The sequence below is a fragment of the Rhinoderma darwinii genome, chromosome 5 (assembly GCF_050947455.1).
Source record: "Rhinoderma darwinii isolate aRhiDar2 chromosome 5, aRhiDar2.hap1, whole genome shotgun sequence".
In the NCBI taxonomy this organism is placed as follows: domain Eukaryota; kingdom Metazoa; phylum Chordata; class Amphibia; order Anura; family Rhinodermatidae; genus Rhinoderma; species Rhinoderma darwinii.
In genome coordinates, this window is record NC_134691.1 from 338,985,333 (window position 1) to 339,004,690 (window position 19,358).

At 41.4% G+C, this 19,358-nt stretch overlaps 1 protein-coding gene and 1 long non-coding RNA gene across 2 annotated transcripts in view; one reads left to right on the forward strand and one right to left on the reverse strand.

Annotated features, from left to right (window-relative positions):
• The first annotated feature begins 5,824 nt into the window (after window positions 1-5,824).
• Window positions 5,825-6,350, forward strand: LOC142652220 (uncharacterized). The gene is made up of 2 exons (XR_012847781.1): window positions 5,825-6,020; window positions 6,182-6,350. It is a non-coding gene; the product is annotated as an uncharacterized LOC142652220 (long non-coding RNA).
• Window positions 6,351-9,290: 2,940 nt separating this feature from the next.
• The window catches only part of LOC142652626 (vasoactive intestinal polypeptide receptor-like), a 33,484-nt gene continuing 23,416 nt past the window's right edge, over window positions 9,291-19,358 (reverse strand). Inside the window, exons 3-5 of the mRNA XM_075828282.1 lie at window positions 19,049-19,178; window positions 16,255-16,296; window positions 9,291-14,623 (exon numbers count right to left, since the gene is read on the reverse strand). Of these exons, the coding sequence (XP_075684397.1) occupies window positions 14,432-14,623; window positions 16,255-16,296; window positions 19,049-19,178 (364 nt within the window). The 3' untranslated portion in view covers window positions 9,291-14,431. The remainder of the gene's footprint in view (window positions 14,624-16,254; window positions 16,297-19,048; window positions 19,179-19,358) is intronic.

The window sequence follows — 19,358 nt, forward strand, 5'->3', positions numbered from 1 at the left end:
CTGTACTATATGCAATGCATGATGGGACAGTACTATGTACACTACGTCGTGGGGCTGTCAATTAAATGACTTTACTTTTAAGGATGTATCCGAGCTATACAGAAGCAGATCTGGATATATAGTTGGCCACTAGGGGCAGAAGGGAATCATTTGCTTGTCCCCACCCACTATCCCAGAATGAGGATTTATTTCCTTGCTGTATGGATATAGGACTATTGGCATGTAAATTCCTTCTCTATTAGTTAGACCTGGCTGTTTTCCCAATTGCTCTAGTCAGGGGCTTTTTGCATTCTTTTAGCCCCCGCCCCTAACCATGTTACTCACCTCTACAGACATAGTGGAGATTCTAAAAAAAGAAAAAATATTTTCCTTCGAATTCTGAATTAACTTTCCTGTAGATTTCCTTCTAAGATTCCAGAAAACCATCTCCGACCTGCGATCTTTGTCTGTAACGTTATCAATTCTCACAAGACATTGCTCAGGTGCTTTTTCTTCCTATAATAAAGGGGTTGTCCAGGATTACAAAACCATGGCTGCTTTCTTCCAAAAACAGCGCCACACTGGTCTATGGGTTGTTTCTGGTATTGTAGCTCATCTGTATTAAAGGGTATGAGGCTGAGCTGCAATACCAGAAACAAACTGTGGACAGGTTTGGCGCTCTTTTTGGACGAACGCAGCCACATTTTTCTAATTCTGGACAAACCCTTTAAAAAATTCTTCCTGTAATGTAGCGCTGTGATTGGATGGTGTTTATAGAACAAGAAGTCATATAGTCTGCTGCCTCCGACAATAGTAAAACACAAGACGATAAATATAGAGCGGAGATCTGCTGCTAAAGTCATCGCATCTTCCCGTTATATAAATATCCCGCCTGTTAAGTAATAATCTCGGATAAGATGTTTATCTACCTCGCAGTGGAGCCGGGTTCACCGCCAGCCTGGACTAGACAGCGAGACATTCATACACCCTGCCCAGAAGCTTTATACACAGTCATCCCTCTACTGTCTGCCCTCGTGTCACTTCTCACCCGCACAGCTGCAGGAAACCGCCTCATTCACGTAACCGCAAGAGTATATAGAGGCCTTGAAGGGTACGGTAAGCAAAATACTGCACAAGTAATAGTACCACGCTATCCCGGATAGAATAATACCGTATACAGACTACTTAATACTGCCATACAGTGAACAGATAGTGGAGCCAATAACAGTACTAACGGAATAATGCATAACAGTGCCTACATAATAATGGCATACAGTACCAGCAAAACAGTGCCATACAGTGACCACGTAATAGAGTCCTACAACGTCCAAATAACAGTACTACACAATGCCCACGTAAGGCTGGGTTCACACCTGCGTTGGGACATTCCGTCGTTCTGCTCCGTCAGAGGAACTGAACAAGGGACTAACGTAACCAACGGTTCCCAATGGTTGCCGATGGAACCTATTGACTTTAATAGGTTCCCGTCAGGGTGTCCGTGATTTTGCCGGAAACAATAGCACAGCACGTTGCGCTATTGTCTCCGGTAATCTCTGCCGGATCTGCGACGGAGGCCTCTAACGAAGCCTCCGACGCAGATGTGAACGAAGCCTAATAATGTCATCCAGTGAACACCTAAAAGGGCCAGTTTACAAATTAGCAAATAATAATAATAATAATAATAATATAAAATAATAATAATAAAATACTAATAATATAATAATAATAAAATAATAATATAATAATATAAAATAATAATAATAAAATAATAATAATAATAATATAATAATAATAATATAATAATAATAATATAATAAGAATAATAAGAATAATAATGATGATGATGAAAATAATATTAATAATAATATAAAATAATAATAAAATAATAATAATAATAATGATGAAAATAATAATAATAATAATATAAAATAATAATAATATAATAATATAAAAATAATAATGATAGTAATAATAATAAAATAATAATGATGATAATAAAAATAATAAACTATACAGTGCACACATAATACCATACAGTGAACAACTAATAGAGCCAGTTTACAAATAAATAATAATAATAATACTATAAAGTTTCCACATAATAATGGCATATAGAGTCTTCATAATAATGCTATACAATAAACATATAATAGAGCCAGTAACAGCACTAACATAATAAATAAAGCACAATAACAATCCCTACATAATAATATCATGCAGGGAACACATAAAAGAGCCAATAATAGTACTAATATAATAAAGGCAAACAGACTACAAACCACAGTCCTATGTAAGACCACAGATAAGTAAGAATGATAACTCTTGAGAGACGTGTTACCTGCAGTCCTATGTAACACCATATGGTGATAACTCCATTACCTTTGGACATAGCTAGATGACAGGTCACAGTGGCGGACACAGACTGCAAAAGGCCCCTGTGCAGATAATGTGCCAGGGCCCCCCCCCCCCCACCCCGCAAACTTCTCATGGCCGACGGTCCGCTTTCAGCTGCATCGCTGGGTCTCCTAAGTGACCCAACAATGCAGCACTAGCAGCCGGGGCGTCACTAAGGCTGGGTTCACACACACACTATTTACGGACGTAATTTGGGCGTTTTAGCATTGAATTACATCCGAAAATGCGGCTCAAAAGCGTCGGAAAACATCTGCCCATTCATTTGAATGGGTCTTACGATGTTCTGTGCCGATGGTCATTTTTTTTTACGCGCCGCTGTCGAAAGGCGGCGCGTAAAAAACTGCCTGTCACTTCTTCAGATGTAAATGGAGCCGTTTTCCATGGACTCCATGGAAAACCAGCTTCAATTACTTCCGTAGTGGACGCAGCAAAAGACGCCTGCACATGCCATTACGGCTGAAATTACGGTGCTGTTTTCTCCTGAAAACAGCACAGTAATTTCAGCCGTAACAGACGCTGCCGTGTGAACATACCCTCAGGGCTTAAAATGTCCGGGAAATAGCCCCAATACATATGTGTCCGCCCCAAAAAAAAGTGTGTGTATAGGAGACAGCATAGCATATCTATAGCACTACGACCCTATAAACTATGGATAGGATTAGATACAGTGGCTGAGCAGACAGTATCACACATGATAGGATTAGATACAGTGGCTCAGAAGGCAGTATCACACATGATAGGATTAGATACACAGCTCAGCAGACAGTATCACACATGATAGGATTAGATACAGTGGCCCAGCAGACAGTATCACACATGATAGGATTAGATACAGTGGCTCAGCAGACAGTACCACACATGATAGGATTAGATACAGTGGCTCAGCAGACAGTACCACACATGATAGGATTAGATACAGTGGCTCAGCAGACAGTATCACACATGATAGGATTAGATACAGTGGCTCAGCAGACAGTACCACACATTATAGGATTAGATACAGTGGCTCAGCAGACAGTATCACACATGATAGGATTAGATACAGTGGCTCAGCAGACAGTATCACACATGATCGGATTAGATATAGGGCCCAGCACAGTATCATACATGATTGGATTAGATACACAGCTCAGCAGACTGTATCACACATGATAGGATTAGATACAGGGCCCAGCTCGCTGACATTGCGGCTCCAGCGCTGGACCCAGGAAAGGTAAGAATAATAATTTTGCTTCTTTATGTGTTACTGATTATTTTTGTGTGTTTGTGTTTTTTTTACAGGTTCGGTTGTTGGACTTCGGATACGAGGACTTCAATGACGGCGTTTTTTTTATTCTCAATAAAATGGTTAATGAGGGTTGTGTTTTTATTTCAATAAAAAAAATTTCTATGTGCTTGTATCTTTTTAAACTTTATTATCACCGCCTTAGTAATGGCCGCTGGCTGATTGACAACCTCCATTACTAAGGCGAGGCTTAATGTTAGCCGGTGCAGAGTCTACACTAACCCCCATTATTACCCCGGTACCCACCGCCACCAGGGGTACTGGGAAGAGCCGGGTACAAACCAGTACCCGACCAGCTGTAGTGACGGGCAGGCACCGGGGTGGCCGCAGGCTGGTAGTATTAGGCTGGGGAAGGCCAAAAACAGTGGCCCTTCCCACCCTTGTAATGCTGCCTGCTGCTGCTGTGTTGTATCTGGCTGGTTATGAAAATTGGGGGGGACCCGACATCGTTCTTTCCAATTATTTTTTAAATGACGTGGCGTCCCCCCCATTTTCATAACCAGCCAGATACAATAAAGCAGCAGCAGCCTAGCATCACCAGGGTAGGAAGGGCCACTGTATCTGGCCTTTCCCCTCCTGATAATACCAGCCTGCGGCCACCCCAGTGGCCGACCATCACTACAGATGGTCAGGTACTGGATCGTACCCGGCTCTTCCCAGCACCCCTGGTGGCGGTGGGTACCGGGGTAATAAAGGGGGTTAGTGTTAGCCTCTGCACCGGCTAACACTAAGCCCTGCCTTAGCAATGGATGCTGTCAATCAGCCGGCGGCCATTACTAAGGCGGTAGTAATATAGTTTAAAAAAAACCACAAAGACATAGAAAAAATATTTTATTGAAATAAAAAAAAAAAACACAACCCTCATTAACCATTTTATTAATAAAAAAAAAAGCTGTCATCGAAGTAGTCCTGGAATCCGCCGTAGTCCAACGACCGAACCTGTAAGAAAACACACAAAAAATGATTAGTAACACATGTGTTAGGGTATGTGCACACACACTAATTACGTCCGGAATTGACGGACGTATTTCGGCCGCAAGTACCGGACCGAACACAGTGCAAGGAGCCGGGCTCCTAGCATCATAGTTATGTACGACGCTAGGAGTCCCTGCCTCGCTGCCGGACAACTGTCCGGTACTGAAAACATGATTACAGTACAGGACAGTTGTCCCACAGCGAGGCAGGGACTCCTAGCGTCGTACATAAGTACGACGCTAGGAGCCCGGCTCCCTGCAGTGTGTTCGGTCCGGTACTTGCGGCCGAAATACATCCGTCACTTACGGACGTAATTAGTGTCTGTGCACATACCCTAAGGCTTAGATACAGGGCCCATGTGTGATACTGTCTGTGGGACCCTGTATCTAAGCCTACCACAAGGTAGGCTTAGATACAGGGTCCAGCAGACAGTAATCTTATACAGTATAAGATTACTGTGTGCTGGGGCCCTGTATCTAAACCTACAGTGTGGTAGGCTTAGATACAGGGCCCAGCAGACAGGATCACGCATGGGCCATGTATCTAAGCCTACCATGTGATTGGCTTAGATACAGGGCCCAGCAGACAGCATCACACAATCTGTGATCCTGTCTCATGGGCCCCCTAAGCCTGCTACATCGTAGGCTTAGGGGTTGTGCAGTCCCTAAACATTGATGGCCTATCCACAGGATAGGCCATCAATAGCTGATGTGTCGCCCGGGACCCGCAAATCAGCTGTTTTGAAGGGGCCGCAGCACTCGTACGAGAGCTGCTTCCCCTTCATTTCACTACTCGCCCACACTGTGAATCGCCGACACCGATTCACAGTGTGACCGGAATGAAGTGACAGGAATGAAGGGGAGCAGCTCTCGTACGAGTGCTGCGGCCCCTTCAAAACAGCTGATTGGCGGGTCCCAGGAGTCGGACCCCGCCAGTCAGGGCTATCTTACCTTCCTCTTCGGCCGCGGCGGGAGTTCTGTCGTCTCCATGCTGTGCGCGGCGCATAGCGCTGTGACGTCATGTGCTGCGCACAGCGCCTGACGTCAGGACCTCCGCTGCGATCCGGAACCAGGAAGGTAAGTAAAGTATGTTACTATAGTAACAGGGGCCCGCGGCCCGAGTTACTATAGTAACTTTTTATTGATGTGGTGCGGGGGGCCGTGGGCCCCCCTGGCTTCGGGGCCCGGTCGCAATTGCGACCGCTGCGACCCCTATAGCTACGCCAGTGGTCCACGGGCCTCTGTCTCAGTCCTCAGCATCGCGCAGCTGAGAACTGAGTCGGCCAGCAGAGGAACGGGCCCCCTTCCCACGCGGGGCCCTTGTGCAGCTGCACCGGCTGCACATGCGGTATGTCCGCCCCTGACAGGTCAGACCATACATTTTGGTATTGGGTCCACTTTAAGAATCTGTAAGGACCATCAATATGAAAGAAGAGGTTCACATCCCTCTGACAACCCTTATTAATTGTAAAAAGAAAGAAGCAACGGCAATATGTTTACAATGTTTTTATTTTTATTGCTTGTTCAGCAGTGGCAGCTTCTGAGGATGAGGACCCCCCCCCCCCACTCCCCTCCCCCAGTAGCGAAGAAATGGATTTGGAATGAACCAAATGGAAGGAACTTGTAAACACAAAACCCATTATCCACATACTGTACATTTCTCCAGGCTAAATAAATAACATTTTATATATGAAAAAGCATCGGAAATTTATTTCTGCAGCAAACAGATCGGTGGAAACTCACAGCGAAAACAGATAAATAGCAAGCGGCAAAACACACCCAAAAAGTCAAAAGAAAAACGGCAAACTTAAAGTCACAGTGTAAATCAATCCCAAGTGACAGGTAACAGAGCGACGAGGTCGAATTCACAAAGGAAAGCAGATGAGACACACCAGGGCTAAAATATATCATATATTCAAGGAGAACTACCAGAAAATGGGAAAAAATCAACTCCACATGACAATACTTCCTGCCCCTGTACACCAGCAGCTCAGAGTTGTCATGAAGACGTTAATAACCTATCAGAATCGAATTGAAATATTACTAGCACAGGCAACAATTTAATAAGAGACCCAATTGGTTGTGCTCAGATCTAGTGTCCCTATGACAACACTGAGTTGCTACATCAGTGACAGGAAGTCTTGTCAGAGAGACACAGGGTGGGAAGCTCGATTTCCCATTGTACTAGCACAGGTAGACACAATTTAATAAAAGATCCGATTGGTTGTGCTTAGAACTAGTGTCCCTATGACAACACTGAGTAGCTAGATCACAGTGACAGGAAGTCCTGTCATAGAGACACAGCAAGAGAAGCTCTATTCTCCATTGTACAAGCACAGGTAGACACAATTTAATAAGAGATCCGATTGGTTGTGCTTAGATATAGTGTCCCTATGACAACACTGAGTTGCTAGAACATAGTGACAGGAAGTATGGTCATGGGGACACAGCAGAGAAACTCTTCTCACAGGAAGTCTTCAGCTTTAAACTGGAATAATCTGGTAGATAAATAAAATGTAAAAATATTTTAAAACCACTTCATTGTAGAGGTTCTGGGTGTTCTCCTTTAATAAAAAGTAAAAAGTTGCTGCAATGACAAAAACATTTCATATTCCTTAAGGTAAAATATAGATGAACAAAGCGCCAGAAACTCTGCACCATATATACACTTCACATTGTATCAAAACATACATTCATTTTATGTGCTGTTATACTCTAGAACCTTATATACAAGATCATATTCACCCAACCTATACGGGCTGACTGGCCTAAAACATTCAAATGAAAAGTAATAAAAAAAATAAAAAATTCACATTCTCTGATTGATCATGATAAGATGTAAAGCCTTTCTCCATTTCCTTCTCAAGTCTTTCTTAAAAGTCATAATATTTCCTGTTCTTGGGACCTTAGGACAGGCCATCAATATCTGATCAGTGGGGGATCGACTCCCTACACCCTGCCGATTAGCTGCATGACGTGGGCCATAGCGATCAGGCACAGCGCTGTACCTTTGGTAGTGGCTATACCGGGTACTGCAGCTCACAGCAGATCAGTCCTTTTCATGTGAGTGGGACTGAGCAGCAGTACCAGGCACAGCCACAACCAAATGTACAGCGCTGTGCCCCTTCGTGCAGGTGATCGGTAGGAGTACAGGAAGTCAGACCCCCCCACCGATCAGATATTAATAGATTATCCGAAGGATAGACCATCAATATTACAGTTCTGGAAATCCCCTTTAAGCTTTGCTGCTATTTTTGACACATTTTTAGTGAAAAAAGAACTAAAAATATTTTTCCTGAATTTTTTTTAAAAAATAAATCAAAAACAGCAGCACAAATTGCACCTGGGAAAGGGAATGTCTCCAAGATTTCCTAGACTCCTGCATGATAAATCTGTCTGGTGATACATGTCCCATTGGGTGAAAACCCCCATTGGAGCTTTAGAAAAAAGGATCACTTAAAGGGTTGTCCTATAACAGCTTCTATTACTTTTTCGACCTCGGTAACGGTGGAGGTCACAAAGGTCAAACCCTCTCCTAACTTCTTTTTATGATGGGTCATAAAAGTTAAATGTGGTTGTCGTGGAACAACCATTTCAATTCAGTACGGATTTCTTTTAACTTTAGGGGAAGTGGTAAGTTGTTACATTTTTAAAAATTTAGCCACAATGTTGCAATGTCTTTTTTTTATTTTCTTTTTAAGCATAAGGGAAATATATTTTCCTCTTTAAGCAGAACTTTTTGAAAAGCATATCAGCAGGCCTCAGCATCGAACACTTGTATTCTTTGTCCAAAAACGCTGCAGGGATGCAATAAAATTGTTCTGTGCCTCTGTCTACGGAGAAGATAATTCTCTCAGAGTTACTACAGTTTTAACCATATACTTTGACCGCTGTAGGGGACTTGTTATGCCTCACTGAGCCGAGGTTCACACTCTTAGTCCTTTTTTTAAAAACAGGCCCAGATTAAGCAAATTTAAAAAAATAAGAGATTTTAACCTCTTGAAAGTTAAAATTTTCCCCTAAATTTTTGATTTTTTTTTTTTTTTAATACCAGTTGTCCAATCCGTTGAGGCTATTTTTCATTACCATAAAGGGAAAAAGTCGTATAAAAACAAAAAGTGAGTAGATCTGGGGACAGAGGGGTTCTTGGGGCAGATGCTGGTGTGGTCCCATTTACATTTTGCCCTGGAAATGGGATATTGTGGTTACCCTGTAAATCCTAGCGAGCAAAGTACATGATTGACTAAATATTTATAATAAAAAAGAACTATATGTATAACTTTGTCCTCTGCAAAAGACTTATAAAAGCTTCTTAAATATTTCCTAAGAGGTAGGGTGAGTCAATGAGGTAATTGCTTTTAATGTCGTCTAGTGCCGGGGTAAGCTGTAGGTGCATCTTAAAGGCCCCATCATTTACATACATTATATGTAGACATTTTTGGGGCCTGAAGCCGGAGGCCTATGGGCTTGCTACCAAATATTTCATTCCCTTAAATCAAATTAAATACAGGCTTTTCCTTGGTCGCTGGGTACACATATAGCAGGTGCCAGTTTGTCAGCTGCCACTTGCTGCCATCCAATCAATAAACTTTAATGCTAGATTTACTTGATTTACAAAATATAAAAAAAGTCATAGAGAATTATATATATATATATTTGTGAATTTATCATTTACATTATGCTTTAATAAAGTATACATTTATCTATCAGCCAAGTCATCACAAAATGTCTATAGTCATCGGATTATTGTAGATAGGGTAACATTTCCAATTTTCTTTCATTTCCTAAAGGGTTTAATAGTGGGAAGGTAATGGACCCATGGCGGTCCCCCCTGACTGGAGTCCTGCTCTTCATATATTCTTCTCTTTCAATCACCCTAATCTTTCTTGTCTACTCAGGATCACTTAATATACTTGTTACTTTATACCTCACTGTATCTTATGCCACGGTCCAAGGTAAAACACTTGCGACGAATTGGCCTGGTATAGACCCCATTACTGTAATGGTTTGAGGACTACTGCTTGAATCAACCCATTATAGTCAAGTGGCAAATCCGTGATATAGGCAATCGTGCTATGAGGCCTGGGAGACAGGGGGCTAGGGTATGGGCTACACCTTAAGTGCAGGCTCACATTTCCAAATTGGTATTTGGGGAAAGGGTGTTTTGTCACCCAGTCTCCCTTCTGCCTCTATCCCAATATGTGCATCTTGGGTAAAGGAAGGATAAGGTGATGAGGTTGTATAGGGTTTCAAATCAGTAAGATGGAGAACATTATTTTGTGGTTTTGGTGAAGTCAAAGAAAGATCAGCCCCAGAATAGGGATCCCTATGCTCTGGGGTCTTTCATCAATTTAGTACATCTTCTATTGGATATGCATTAATCTATACTGAAAGCCAATGAATCTCCACTCACTGATTATTGAGATATTTTATATGGCCTGGAGGTGGTGGAACAGATAAGCTGGGACGTTTACTGACTGTATATACATACGTATACAAAAGAGGGGCATATGGGATCTAATCCCCTTCCCACCAAAATACTAATCAATTTAGGGGGGGGGGGAGGTGCCACCTATTTTCAGAATATCTAATATAGTCTGGCTCAATTCTTGCTGATTAATAAAAGGGTTGTACTATTTCTGGGAGATACTTTATTGTAAAGTTATTCAATTTCTTACCAAATAAGATATAAATCAAATCAGAGCTGGGGGCGCTGTTGCATTGGTATCTATGAAAAATATGGTGGTAAAAAGTGGTACTGCAAGTTCTAAATATAAGTAATGCCCTCCTCCAATATCTCTGTCCATACTTGAGCAGGACTGTACTTTCTCTATAGGGTACCTTGGTGTTACAAGAAATCCCCTAATGACTGTTGACCCACCACTGAGAAAATCCTATACAGGTCACATATACTGAAATAGCAGAGCTGAACTTGTCATTGAACTATAACGTGCATTTACTTGACAGAAATCATCGTGATATTACGGAACATTGTGCCAAATGATCTCCGCTCTGTTACATCTTTATACTTTCTAGATCAACTACACCGAGCATTAATGGGATGAAAATAGTCTGCAAACCAAATGATTCCGCAATTTTCCAGATTCCCTCTGCATATCAATGGGGGTTACATCATTTAGGATGCTAAACCCTCTTATCGGTGAACTCAGAAGTGCAGCCGCTATCAGACGGACTATTTTGGTTACTTTCAGCAGATATTTAAAATTCTGCTCAGTCTCTGTAGAAATTAAATATTAAATCTCTTTTAAAATCCCCGCTCCTTTATACTAAGAAATAACATCTAGCGTCAAGTCATCTATTGCAAGAAAAAAGCTTCTGATTCTTAGAAATAGAGAATATCTGAGGCGCTATGAGGTGGCTGATAAGATAGTGACGGATTTAAAGGGGAACTCCAGTCATCACAAAATATTACACTTTTCCAATCAGATGCCCCCCCCCCACCTCCTTCTGTAGGAGACCAATGGTAATCAGGATGGTAAATTGTACACTGGAAATGCATAGTCTCCATTTTTTGTTATTTCCCATGATGCATCATTTCAAAATTCTACTTTTTAGATCTTGGGCGGAGCTTAGTTGTCACATAACTGTGTGCACTTGCAACTTGATGGCTGTGTAGAGAAATGGGAACTAAAGGGGTTGTCCTATCAGGACAACCCCTGTTCATATGCCTTTAAGGACTTATGGATTTTATAGATGGGGACCCAGCCCCAGGACTCCTCTCTTTGAGCCAGAGCGGAGAAACACTGACAAGTATAAGCTTTCGCTCTCGCGGACTTGGGCCATTCATGTATTACATGGACGGCCCTCCATCTGAAACTACATTTGCCATACAGCAGTTGTCTATAATGAGACAACCCCTTTAAAGAAGGGGGTGGAGCCTGACAAGTTGTGTGTAATTATACAACCCCTTTAAAGGAGGGAGTGAAGCCTGACAAGTTGTGTCTGATTAGACAACCCCTTTAAAGAAGGGGTTGGAGCTTGGCAAGTTGTGTGTGATTAGACAACCCCTTTAAAGAAGGGGGTGGAGCCTGACAAGCTGTGTGTGATTAGACAACCCCTTTAAAGAAGGGGGTGGAGCCTGACAAGTTGTGTGTAATTAGACAACCCCTTTAAAGAAGGGGGTGGAGCCTGACAAGTTGTGTGTGATTAGACAACCCCTTTAAAGAAGGGGTGGAGCCTGACAAGATGTGTGTGATTGGACAACCCCTTTAAAGAAGGGGGTGGAGCCTGACAAGTTGTGTATGATTAGACAACCCCTTTAAAGAAGGGGGTGGAGCCTGACAAGTTGTGTGTGATTAGACAACCCCTTTAAAAATGAAAGTGGAGTCTGACACATGCAGAAATATGCGTCATGGATAGAACAGCCATGAGTTGATACACTGTAGAAACCATACTGTAACACTGAATACTGGGAAAACAGCGTGCAGGTCTGGGATACCTAAATACATATGGAAAAGGCCAGTTTCCATTTTTGACTGGAGTTCTCCTTTTACCAATGTAGCATGTGCTTGTCATAAATTAGTCACTTGTCGGCTTATATTGTATATAGTAAGTTAAAGGCTAGAAGGTGGGGGAGGGTGACTGATCGCTGTCATTTTATTGATCTCATAGAGTTCCATTAGTATGTGCAAATAGACACATCTGATTTTTAGAAAGGTCTATGCCCGGCTGCAAATAGATGGTTCGGATCCATGGGAATTCAATATTAAAATGAAAAGCGAGGTTGACCCTATGCATTCTATATGCTGCACGGCTGTGAAGACTTCGTCTAAGAAATCAAGTCTTATAAAACAAGGAAAGGAAAAAGGGAACCAAATCCAAAAATGTTTAATGCAACAATGCATGTAAAATAAAAAATTAAGCAATTGTGTCAATAGTCCTGATTAAAAATCTCCTACCGTTTTGTGTATACAGCTCCAATGCAGACCTATTTGTTTCCATGGTTACAAACTAGAAACAAACCTTGTGTAGGATGATCCTGTAGTTGTGGTTTACTCCACTTTTTCTGCCTCCTCTTCTTCAGAACTTGCAGACAGTAGGAGTAACATGTGACTGCAGGATCAGATTGCACAAGGTTTGTTTATAGTCTGCTACCATGGAGACACATAAATCTGCATAGAAGCTGTATACACAAAATGGTTGGTGATTTTTAATCAAGGCTTTTTGCAAAGTTGCTCCATTTTGTTAAGGAAATGTTTTTTATAAGAGTTTGCAAAAGTGTACACACCCTTTATTGTTAAGTGGAGGTAGCCACAATATAGCGGAGTGGTAGTTGCTGGTCAAGTAGTCTTAGCAGGCAGCAGAGGATGTCAAAATACCGTACAATCCACATCCTCTGGTGCCTGGTTTAGAATTCAGTGAAGGACTAATCATTTAAAGGGACATTTGACCTATTTTTGGACTATGAGATATGTTGTAGATCTCTTCTTGCTGATTATCATGAGGATTCCGACATTTCTGTTGAATATTTTATTCCAAAGTTATTAAAGTTCAAATATAAGCATTTTTTTTACCAACTTAGATCTAAACTAAATCAGTGCTGGGGGCGCTGTTGCATTGGAGTCTATGAAAAACTATTTTTTCAACAACAGTGGCCGAAGGTGGTACTGCAAGTAAAAAAAAATACAATTTGCAATAACTTTTGAAGAAAACGTCATATAGATATGACAGAGAACTCATTCTAACCGAGAAGAGATCTACAACATGAGACATTTTATCACACATGAGGTGGTAAAACTCCTTTAAGCACTACAATGAATACAGCATAAATCTGAAGTAACGGGTAATATATGGTATATGGCTCCTTCTACATCCTGGAGATAAACTGTGCAGCTTCCCATATTTATCTTATTAGATCATTTTTTATATCTGACAAAAAAAAAGTTTTTTTGGGCAGATTGTTAGATAAGCTTGAGAGGGTCAAACATGTCTATTTATCTTCTCCCTGTGTTTCCTGTAAGGAGTATCTTAGCTCTGGCACAAATTTATTACTAGTCATTTCTTCACTTAAGACTCCCAGAAATGCAGTAAATTAGCTCTGAAAGTTAAAAATAGCAAAAATTCACTAAGCTCCACGATAGGCCGGACTGACGTCACCGACGGGCAGCGCCATGAATGCCATCCAGTAAGATCTGTGGCAGAAAACTATACTCCAAAAAAAGATTATTACAAAAAGAAAAAATATATATATTTTGTAGAACGTCTTGTGCATTTTCTTAATTTTTTACGTACAAGATTTGATTTACTTAGCGCTATACAAATATTTTTTTTTTACATTTTTTAATTTTTTTTTTTTTAACATTAAATATAAAACGGGCCTGGAAACCCAGTCCGATAATTTCTTAGCTTATTAGATTTGACTTCATGTCCGTTCCTCTTGTCCATTTACGTCTTTTCTCGAAGATATTTTTCACACGTAAAGTTGAATATTAAATAAATATATTTTGAACTTTTTGAAAAGTTTCCAAAAGTTTTTTTTAGTTTTTTTAAGACTCTTCTTTTTTTAAGACTCGCTCAAAGAAATTGTTATAAGACATTCCAGTATGAAGCCGTAAAAGATCCATGTCTTGTTTCGGTAAACTTTCGAAAAATGGTCCGCTTGGTCGAGAATAGTGGGGGGGGGGGGGTTACGCAACCCTATAAAGTGCAATTCCAGAGAATGAGTGTTCATGCTTCCTGCCGAATCCACTTCAAGCCGGTGACGTCACTATTTGGCAAAATGCCTTGCGCCAAAGCTGTTAGACTGATCCTTCCCACATCAGACTGAAGAAAACTCCGCTTGGAATCCAGAACATCTCCGGGTCTTCGGACTGCTTTTCGTCAACATAGAAATCTGGGTGCTGAAGTTGGTCCCGTTGCTGCCCAGTGAAGGGTGGTGATATTTCATGTCTTTTCCTGGGCACCTCTCAAGGTGCCATCTTCGCCATTTACGTTTTAGCTCTGCTTGAACCTAAAAAACAAATAAACATTTTTTACAAAATTAAAAAATCTTTATTTAAATCAATTTATAAACAAAATATTTTACCACAATAACAATGTCTTTATATTGATGACAACTTTAGGTCCCCGTTCCCATACACCCTATTAGGTAATTATTAGAGGGGGGGGGGGTGGTCCTCTGTTCAGGATCCACATCACTTGACCAGAATGGAGAGTGGTTACATAAAGCGTCTCTCTCTCTCTGACCTGTCGTGTATTATACACACAACACATTGATATGAATGGACACTGTGTAATGCTTAGTTTCACCTGAAGTGGCGCTGCTGGGAAATTGAACACTTACTGCCAGGTTTACCAAAGATTACAGATGATCGCTGAGGATCCCAGCACTGGGACACTTTGAGATCAGCTTATAGTCATGTGACCCTTCTAATAGATAGAGATTGTCCATAAGGGTATGTTCACACGGCCTATTTACGGACGTAATTCGGGCGTTTTTGCCCCAAATTACGTCTGAAAAGAGCGCCTCAATAGCGCTGACAAACATCTGCCCATTGAAAGCAATGGGCAGACGTTTGTCTGTTCACACGAGGCGTAATTTACGCGCCGCTGTCAAATGACGGCACGTAAATAGACGCCCGCGTCAAAGAAGTGACCTGTCACTTCTTTGGCCGTAATTGGAGCCGTTATTCATTGACTCCAATGAATAGCAGCGCCAATTACGCCCGTAATTGACGCGGCGTTCAAGCGCCTGCACATGCCGTTACGGCTGAAATTACGGGGATGTTTTCAGGCTGAAACATCCCCGTAATTTCAGCCGTAACGGACGCCCTCGTGTGAACATACCCTAATAGAGACCCCCTTTAAAGTGAATGTCCACCTTTTATCAACATATTATTTTTAGGTCCAGCATTCTGTGATAATTCATTTCTCAGCCCATATAGTTTTGTTTTCCTGATACTGAGCGCCAAATCCCTTGCAGAGCCATAGAGATAAAAGATAACATTATTTTTGCCTACAGCCGCCACTAGGGGGCGCGTACTGCATACTGCTTATACATTAAACTCTATAATAACACAGTATGCAGCAGGCTCTTGAGCTCCTCCTAGTGGTGACTGCAGGTGATTTGGAGCTCTGGATCAGACGATATGTGTATAGTTCGCGCAAGGCCAGAGCAGGATTTCAGAAATGACCCATGGGCCTAAAGTAATAGAAAAGAAGAAACTTCCCAGATGTTGCTCCCTCCTGAAGAGACAGTGGTGACAATGTATATAGAAAGTATACAAAAAATAACCAAAAACTCCAAGTAATGAAATAAAATAACAATGGTGCTGCCTATGACAACCAATCAGATGCTTGATAACATCTTACAGTCCTAAAATGTATAATGTTACTAGGAATCTGATTGGTTGTTATTATTAATTATAATGTCATCTTTGTTATTATCATTGCACACACAGGAAATATTATCAATAAGACTTAGGGCCTATTCACATGTACGTGAACAATGTCCGTGTGCTGAGCACGGAAATCACGCGCAGCACACGGACCCATTGATTTCAATGGGGCTTTTCACGCAGCGAGAGTCTTCTGCGTGAAACTCAGTGCATGTCCTTCTACTGAGAATAGATTTCTTCTTACCTCTCCATTCAGAAAACAATATAGAATCGCCACCACAAAACCCTAGACAGATAGAGAGGAAACAAACAATGTAAACAGCCACAGAAACAGCAGAGTAACATTGTAAATATATATTAGTTACATCCTGTATTATACTCCAGAGCTGCACTCACTATTCTGCTGGTGGAGTCACTGTGTACATACATTACATTCCTTATCCTGTACTGATCCTGAGTTATATCCTGTATTATACTCCAGAGCTGCACTCACTATTCTGCTGGTGGAGTCACTGTGTACATACATTACATTACTTATCCTGTACTGATCCTGAGTTACATCCTGTATTATACTCCAGAGCTGCACTCACTATTCTGCTGGTGGAGTCACTGTGTACATACATTACATTACTTATCCTGTACTGATCCTGAGTTACATCCTGTATTATACTCCAGAGCTGCACTCACTATTCTGCTGGTGGAGTCACTGTGTACATACATTACATTACTTATCCTGTACTGATCCTGAGTTACATCCTGTATTATACTCCAGAGCTGCATTCACTATTCTGCTGATGGAGTCACTGTGTACATACATTGCATTACTTATCCTGTACTGATCCTGAGTTATATCCTGTATTATACTCCAGAGCTGCACTCACTATTCTGCTGGTGTAGTCACTGTGTACATACATTACATTACTTATCCTGTACTGATCCTGAGTTACATCCTGTATTATACTCCAGAGCTGCACTCACTATTCTGCTGGTAGAGTCACTGTGTACATACATTACATTACTTATCCTGTACTGATCCTGACTTACATCCTGTATTATACTCCAGAGCTGCACTCACTATTCTGCTGGTGGAGTCACTGTGTACATACATTACATTACTTATCCTGTACTGATCCTGAGTTACATCCTGTATTATACTCCAGAGCTGCACTCACTATTCTGCTGGTAGAGTCACTGTGTACATACATTACATTACTTATCCTGTACGGATCCTGACTTACATCCTGTATTATACTCCAGAGCTGCACTCACTATTCTGCTGGTGGAGTCACTGTGTACATACATTACATTACTTATCCTGTACTGATCCTGAGTTACATCCTGTATTATACTCCAGAGCTGCACTCACTATTCTGCTGGTGGAGTCACTGTGTACCATTATATTACTTATCCTGTACTGATCCTGACTTACATCCTGTATTATACTCCAGAGCTGCACTCACTATTCTGCTGGTGGAGTCACTGTGTACATACATTACATTACTTATACTGTACTGAGCCTGAGTTACATCCTGTATTATACTCCAGAGCTGCACTCACTATTCTGCTGGTGGTCACTGTGTACATACATTACTTATCTTGTACTGATCCTGAGTTACATCCTGTATTATACTCCAGAGCTGCACTCACTATTCTGCTGGTGGAGGCACTGTGTACATACATTACATTACTTATCCTGTACTGATCCTGAGTTACATCCTGTATTATACTCCAGAGCTGCACTCACTATTGTGCTGGTGGAGTCACTGTGTACATACATTACATTACTTATCCTGTACTGATCCTGAGTTACATCCTGTATTATACTCCAGAGCTGCACTCACTATTCTGCTGGTGGAGTCACTGTATACATACATTACATTACTTATCCTGTACTGATCCTGAGTTACATCCTGTATTATACTCCAGAGCTGCACTCACTATTCTGCTGGTGGAGTCACTGTGTACATACATTACATTACTTATCCTGTACTGATCCTGAGTTACATCCTGTATTATACTCCAGAGCTGCACTCACTATTCTGCTGGTGGAGTCACTGTGTACATACATTACATTACTTATCCAGTACTGATCCTGAGTTACATCCTGTATTATACTCCAGAGCTGCACTCACTATTCTGCTGGTGGAGTCACTGTGTACATACATTACATTACTTATCCTGTACTGATCCTGAGTTATATCCTGTATTATACTCCAGAGCTGCACTCACTATTCTGCTGGTGGAGTCACTGTGTACATACATTACATTACTTATCCTGTACTGATCCTGAGTTACAACCTATGACTTGGTTTCTACAGTTCCAATGCAAACCTATGCGTCTCCATGGTAACAGACAAACAACCCCTATGTAGTGTGATCCTGATGCAGTCATCGGCTCTTGCAGCTGTTTCTTACTGATTTCTAACCTACCAACTGTATATTAGTAAGAAGTAGGGAATACATCTCAGGCAATATGTCTCCGGGCTCAGACTACACTGGGTTTGCTTGTTCTTTGTTACCATGGAGACACAGGTTTGCACAGGAGCTGTAGACACAAACAATGGGACATTTGTAAAGTTGTTTAATTTTTTACTTTAGATGCCCTGGGACAAATACCAAAAAATGTATTTGCAACGGTGGACATAGTTTTTATAGGATTTTAACCGTTTTATGTATACAATAGGTTTTTATGTATGTTTACATTTCTCTGCTTGCGGTCAGTGAATTGAGACATTCCAGATATGCTTGCTGTCAGTGTATGGAGACATTCCAGATCTGCTTTTTGTCTTGAACTCCTGACTGATAGAATGAAACAAACCCGTCCTCCGGGTGAGGTTTTCACTCTTGAATGTAAATAAGTGTGCTTCCATTCACTGACAACAAGAACTTGCAAATGGCTAGGAATTGAAACTTTCAAAATTGTATATTATAATGTTACAGAACTTTTGATGATTCAGTTTTATTTCCAGGTCACGACCCTTATACCCCAGCTCCATGTCACCCCGTGTGTCGCCCTAGTTTCCTGCAGAGTTTCCTACCTGGAAGGAGCCAAGAATGAGCTCGAAGACCATTTTCACCTCCACCTTATAGTTGTCTGGGAAGAAGGCAAACACGATATAGTGTATTCCAAACAGCGGGATTAGCAGGAGCGTCGACTTCGCCAGTCTCCTGCAAGACACAAGTTATTAACTGGTGAGTCGGGGAGCGAGTCGTCTACATGAAGGAGGTGTTTACAGTCACCCAGGAGCCCATATCCCGGGGGCGGCAGGTGCCCGCTCTGCCACTCACGCTTTATAACAGAGTATTACCAATTATCCGCTCAAGCAACAAATCCATTTTCTTTCTATA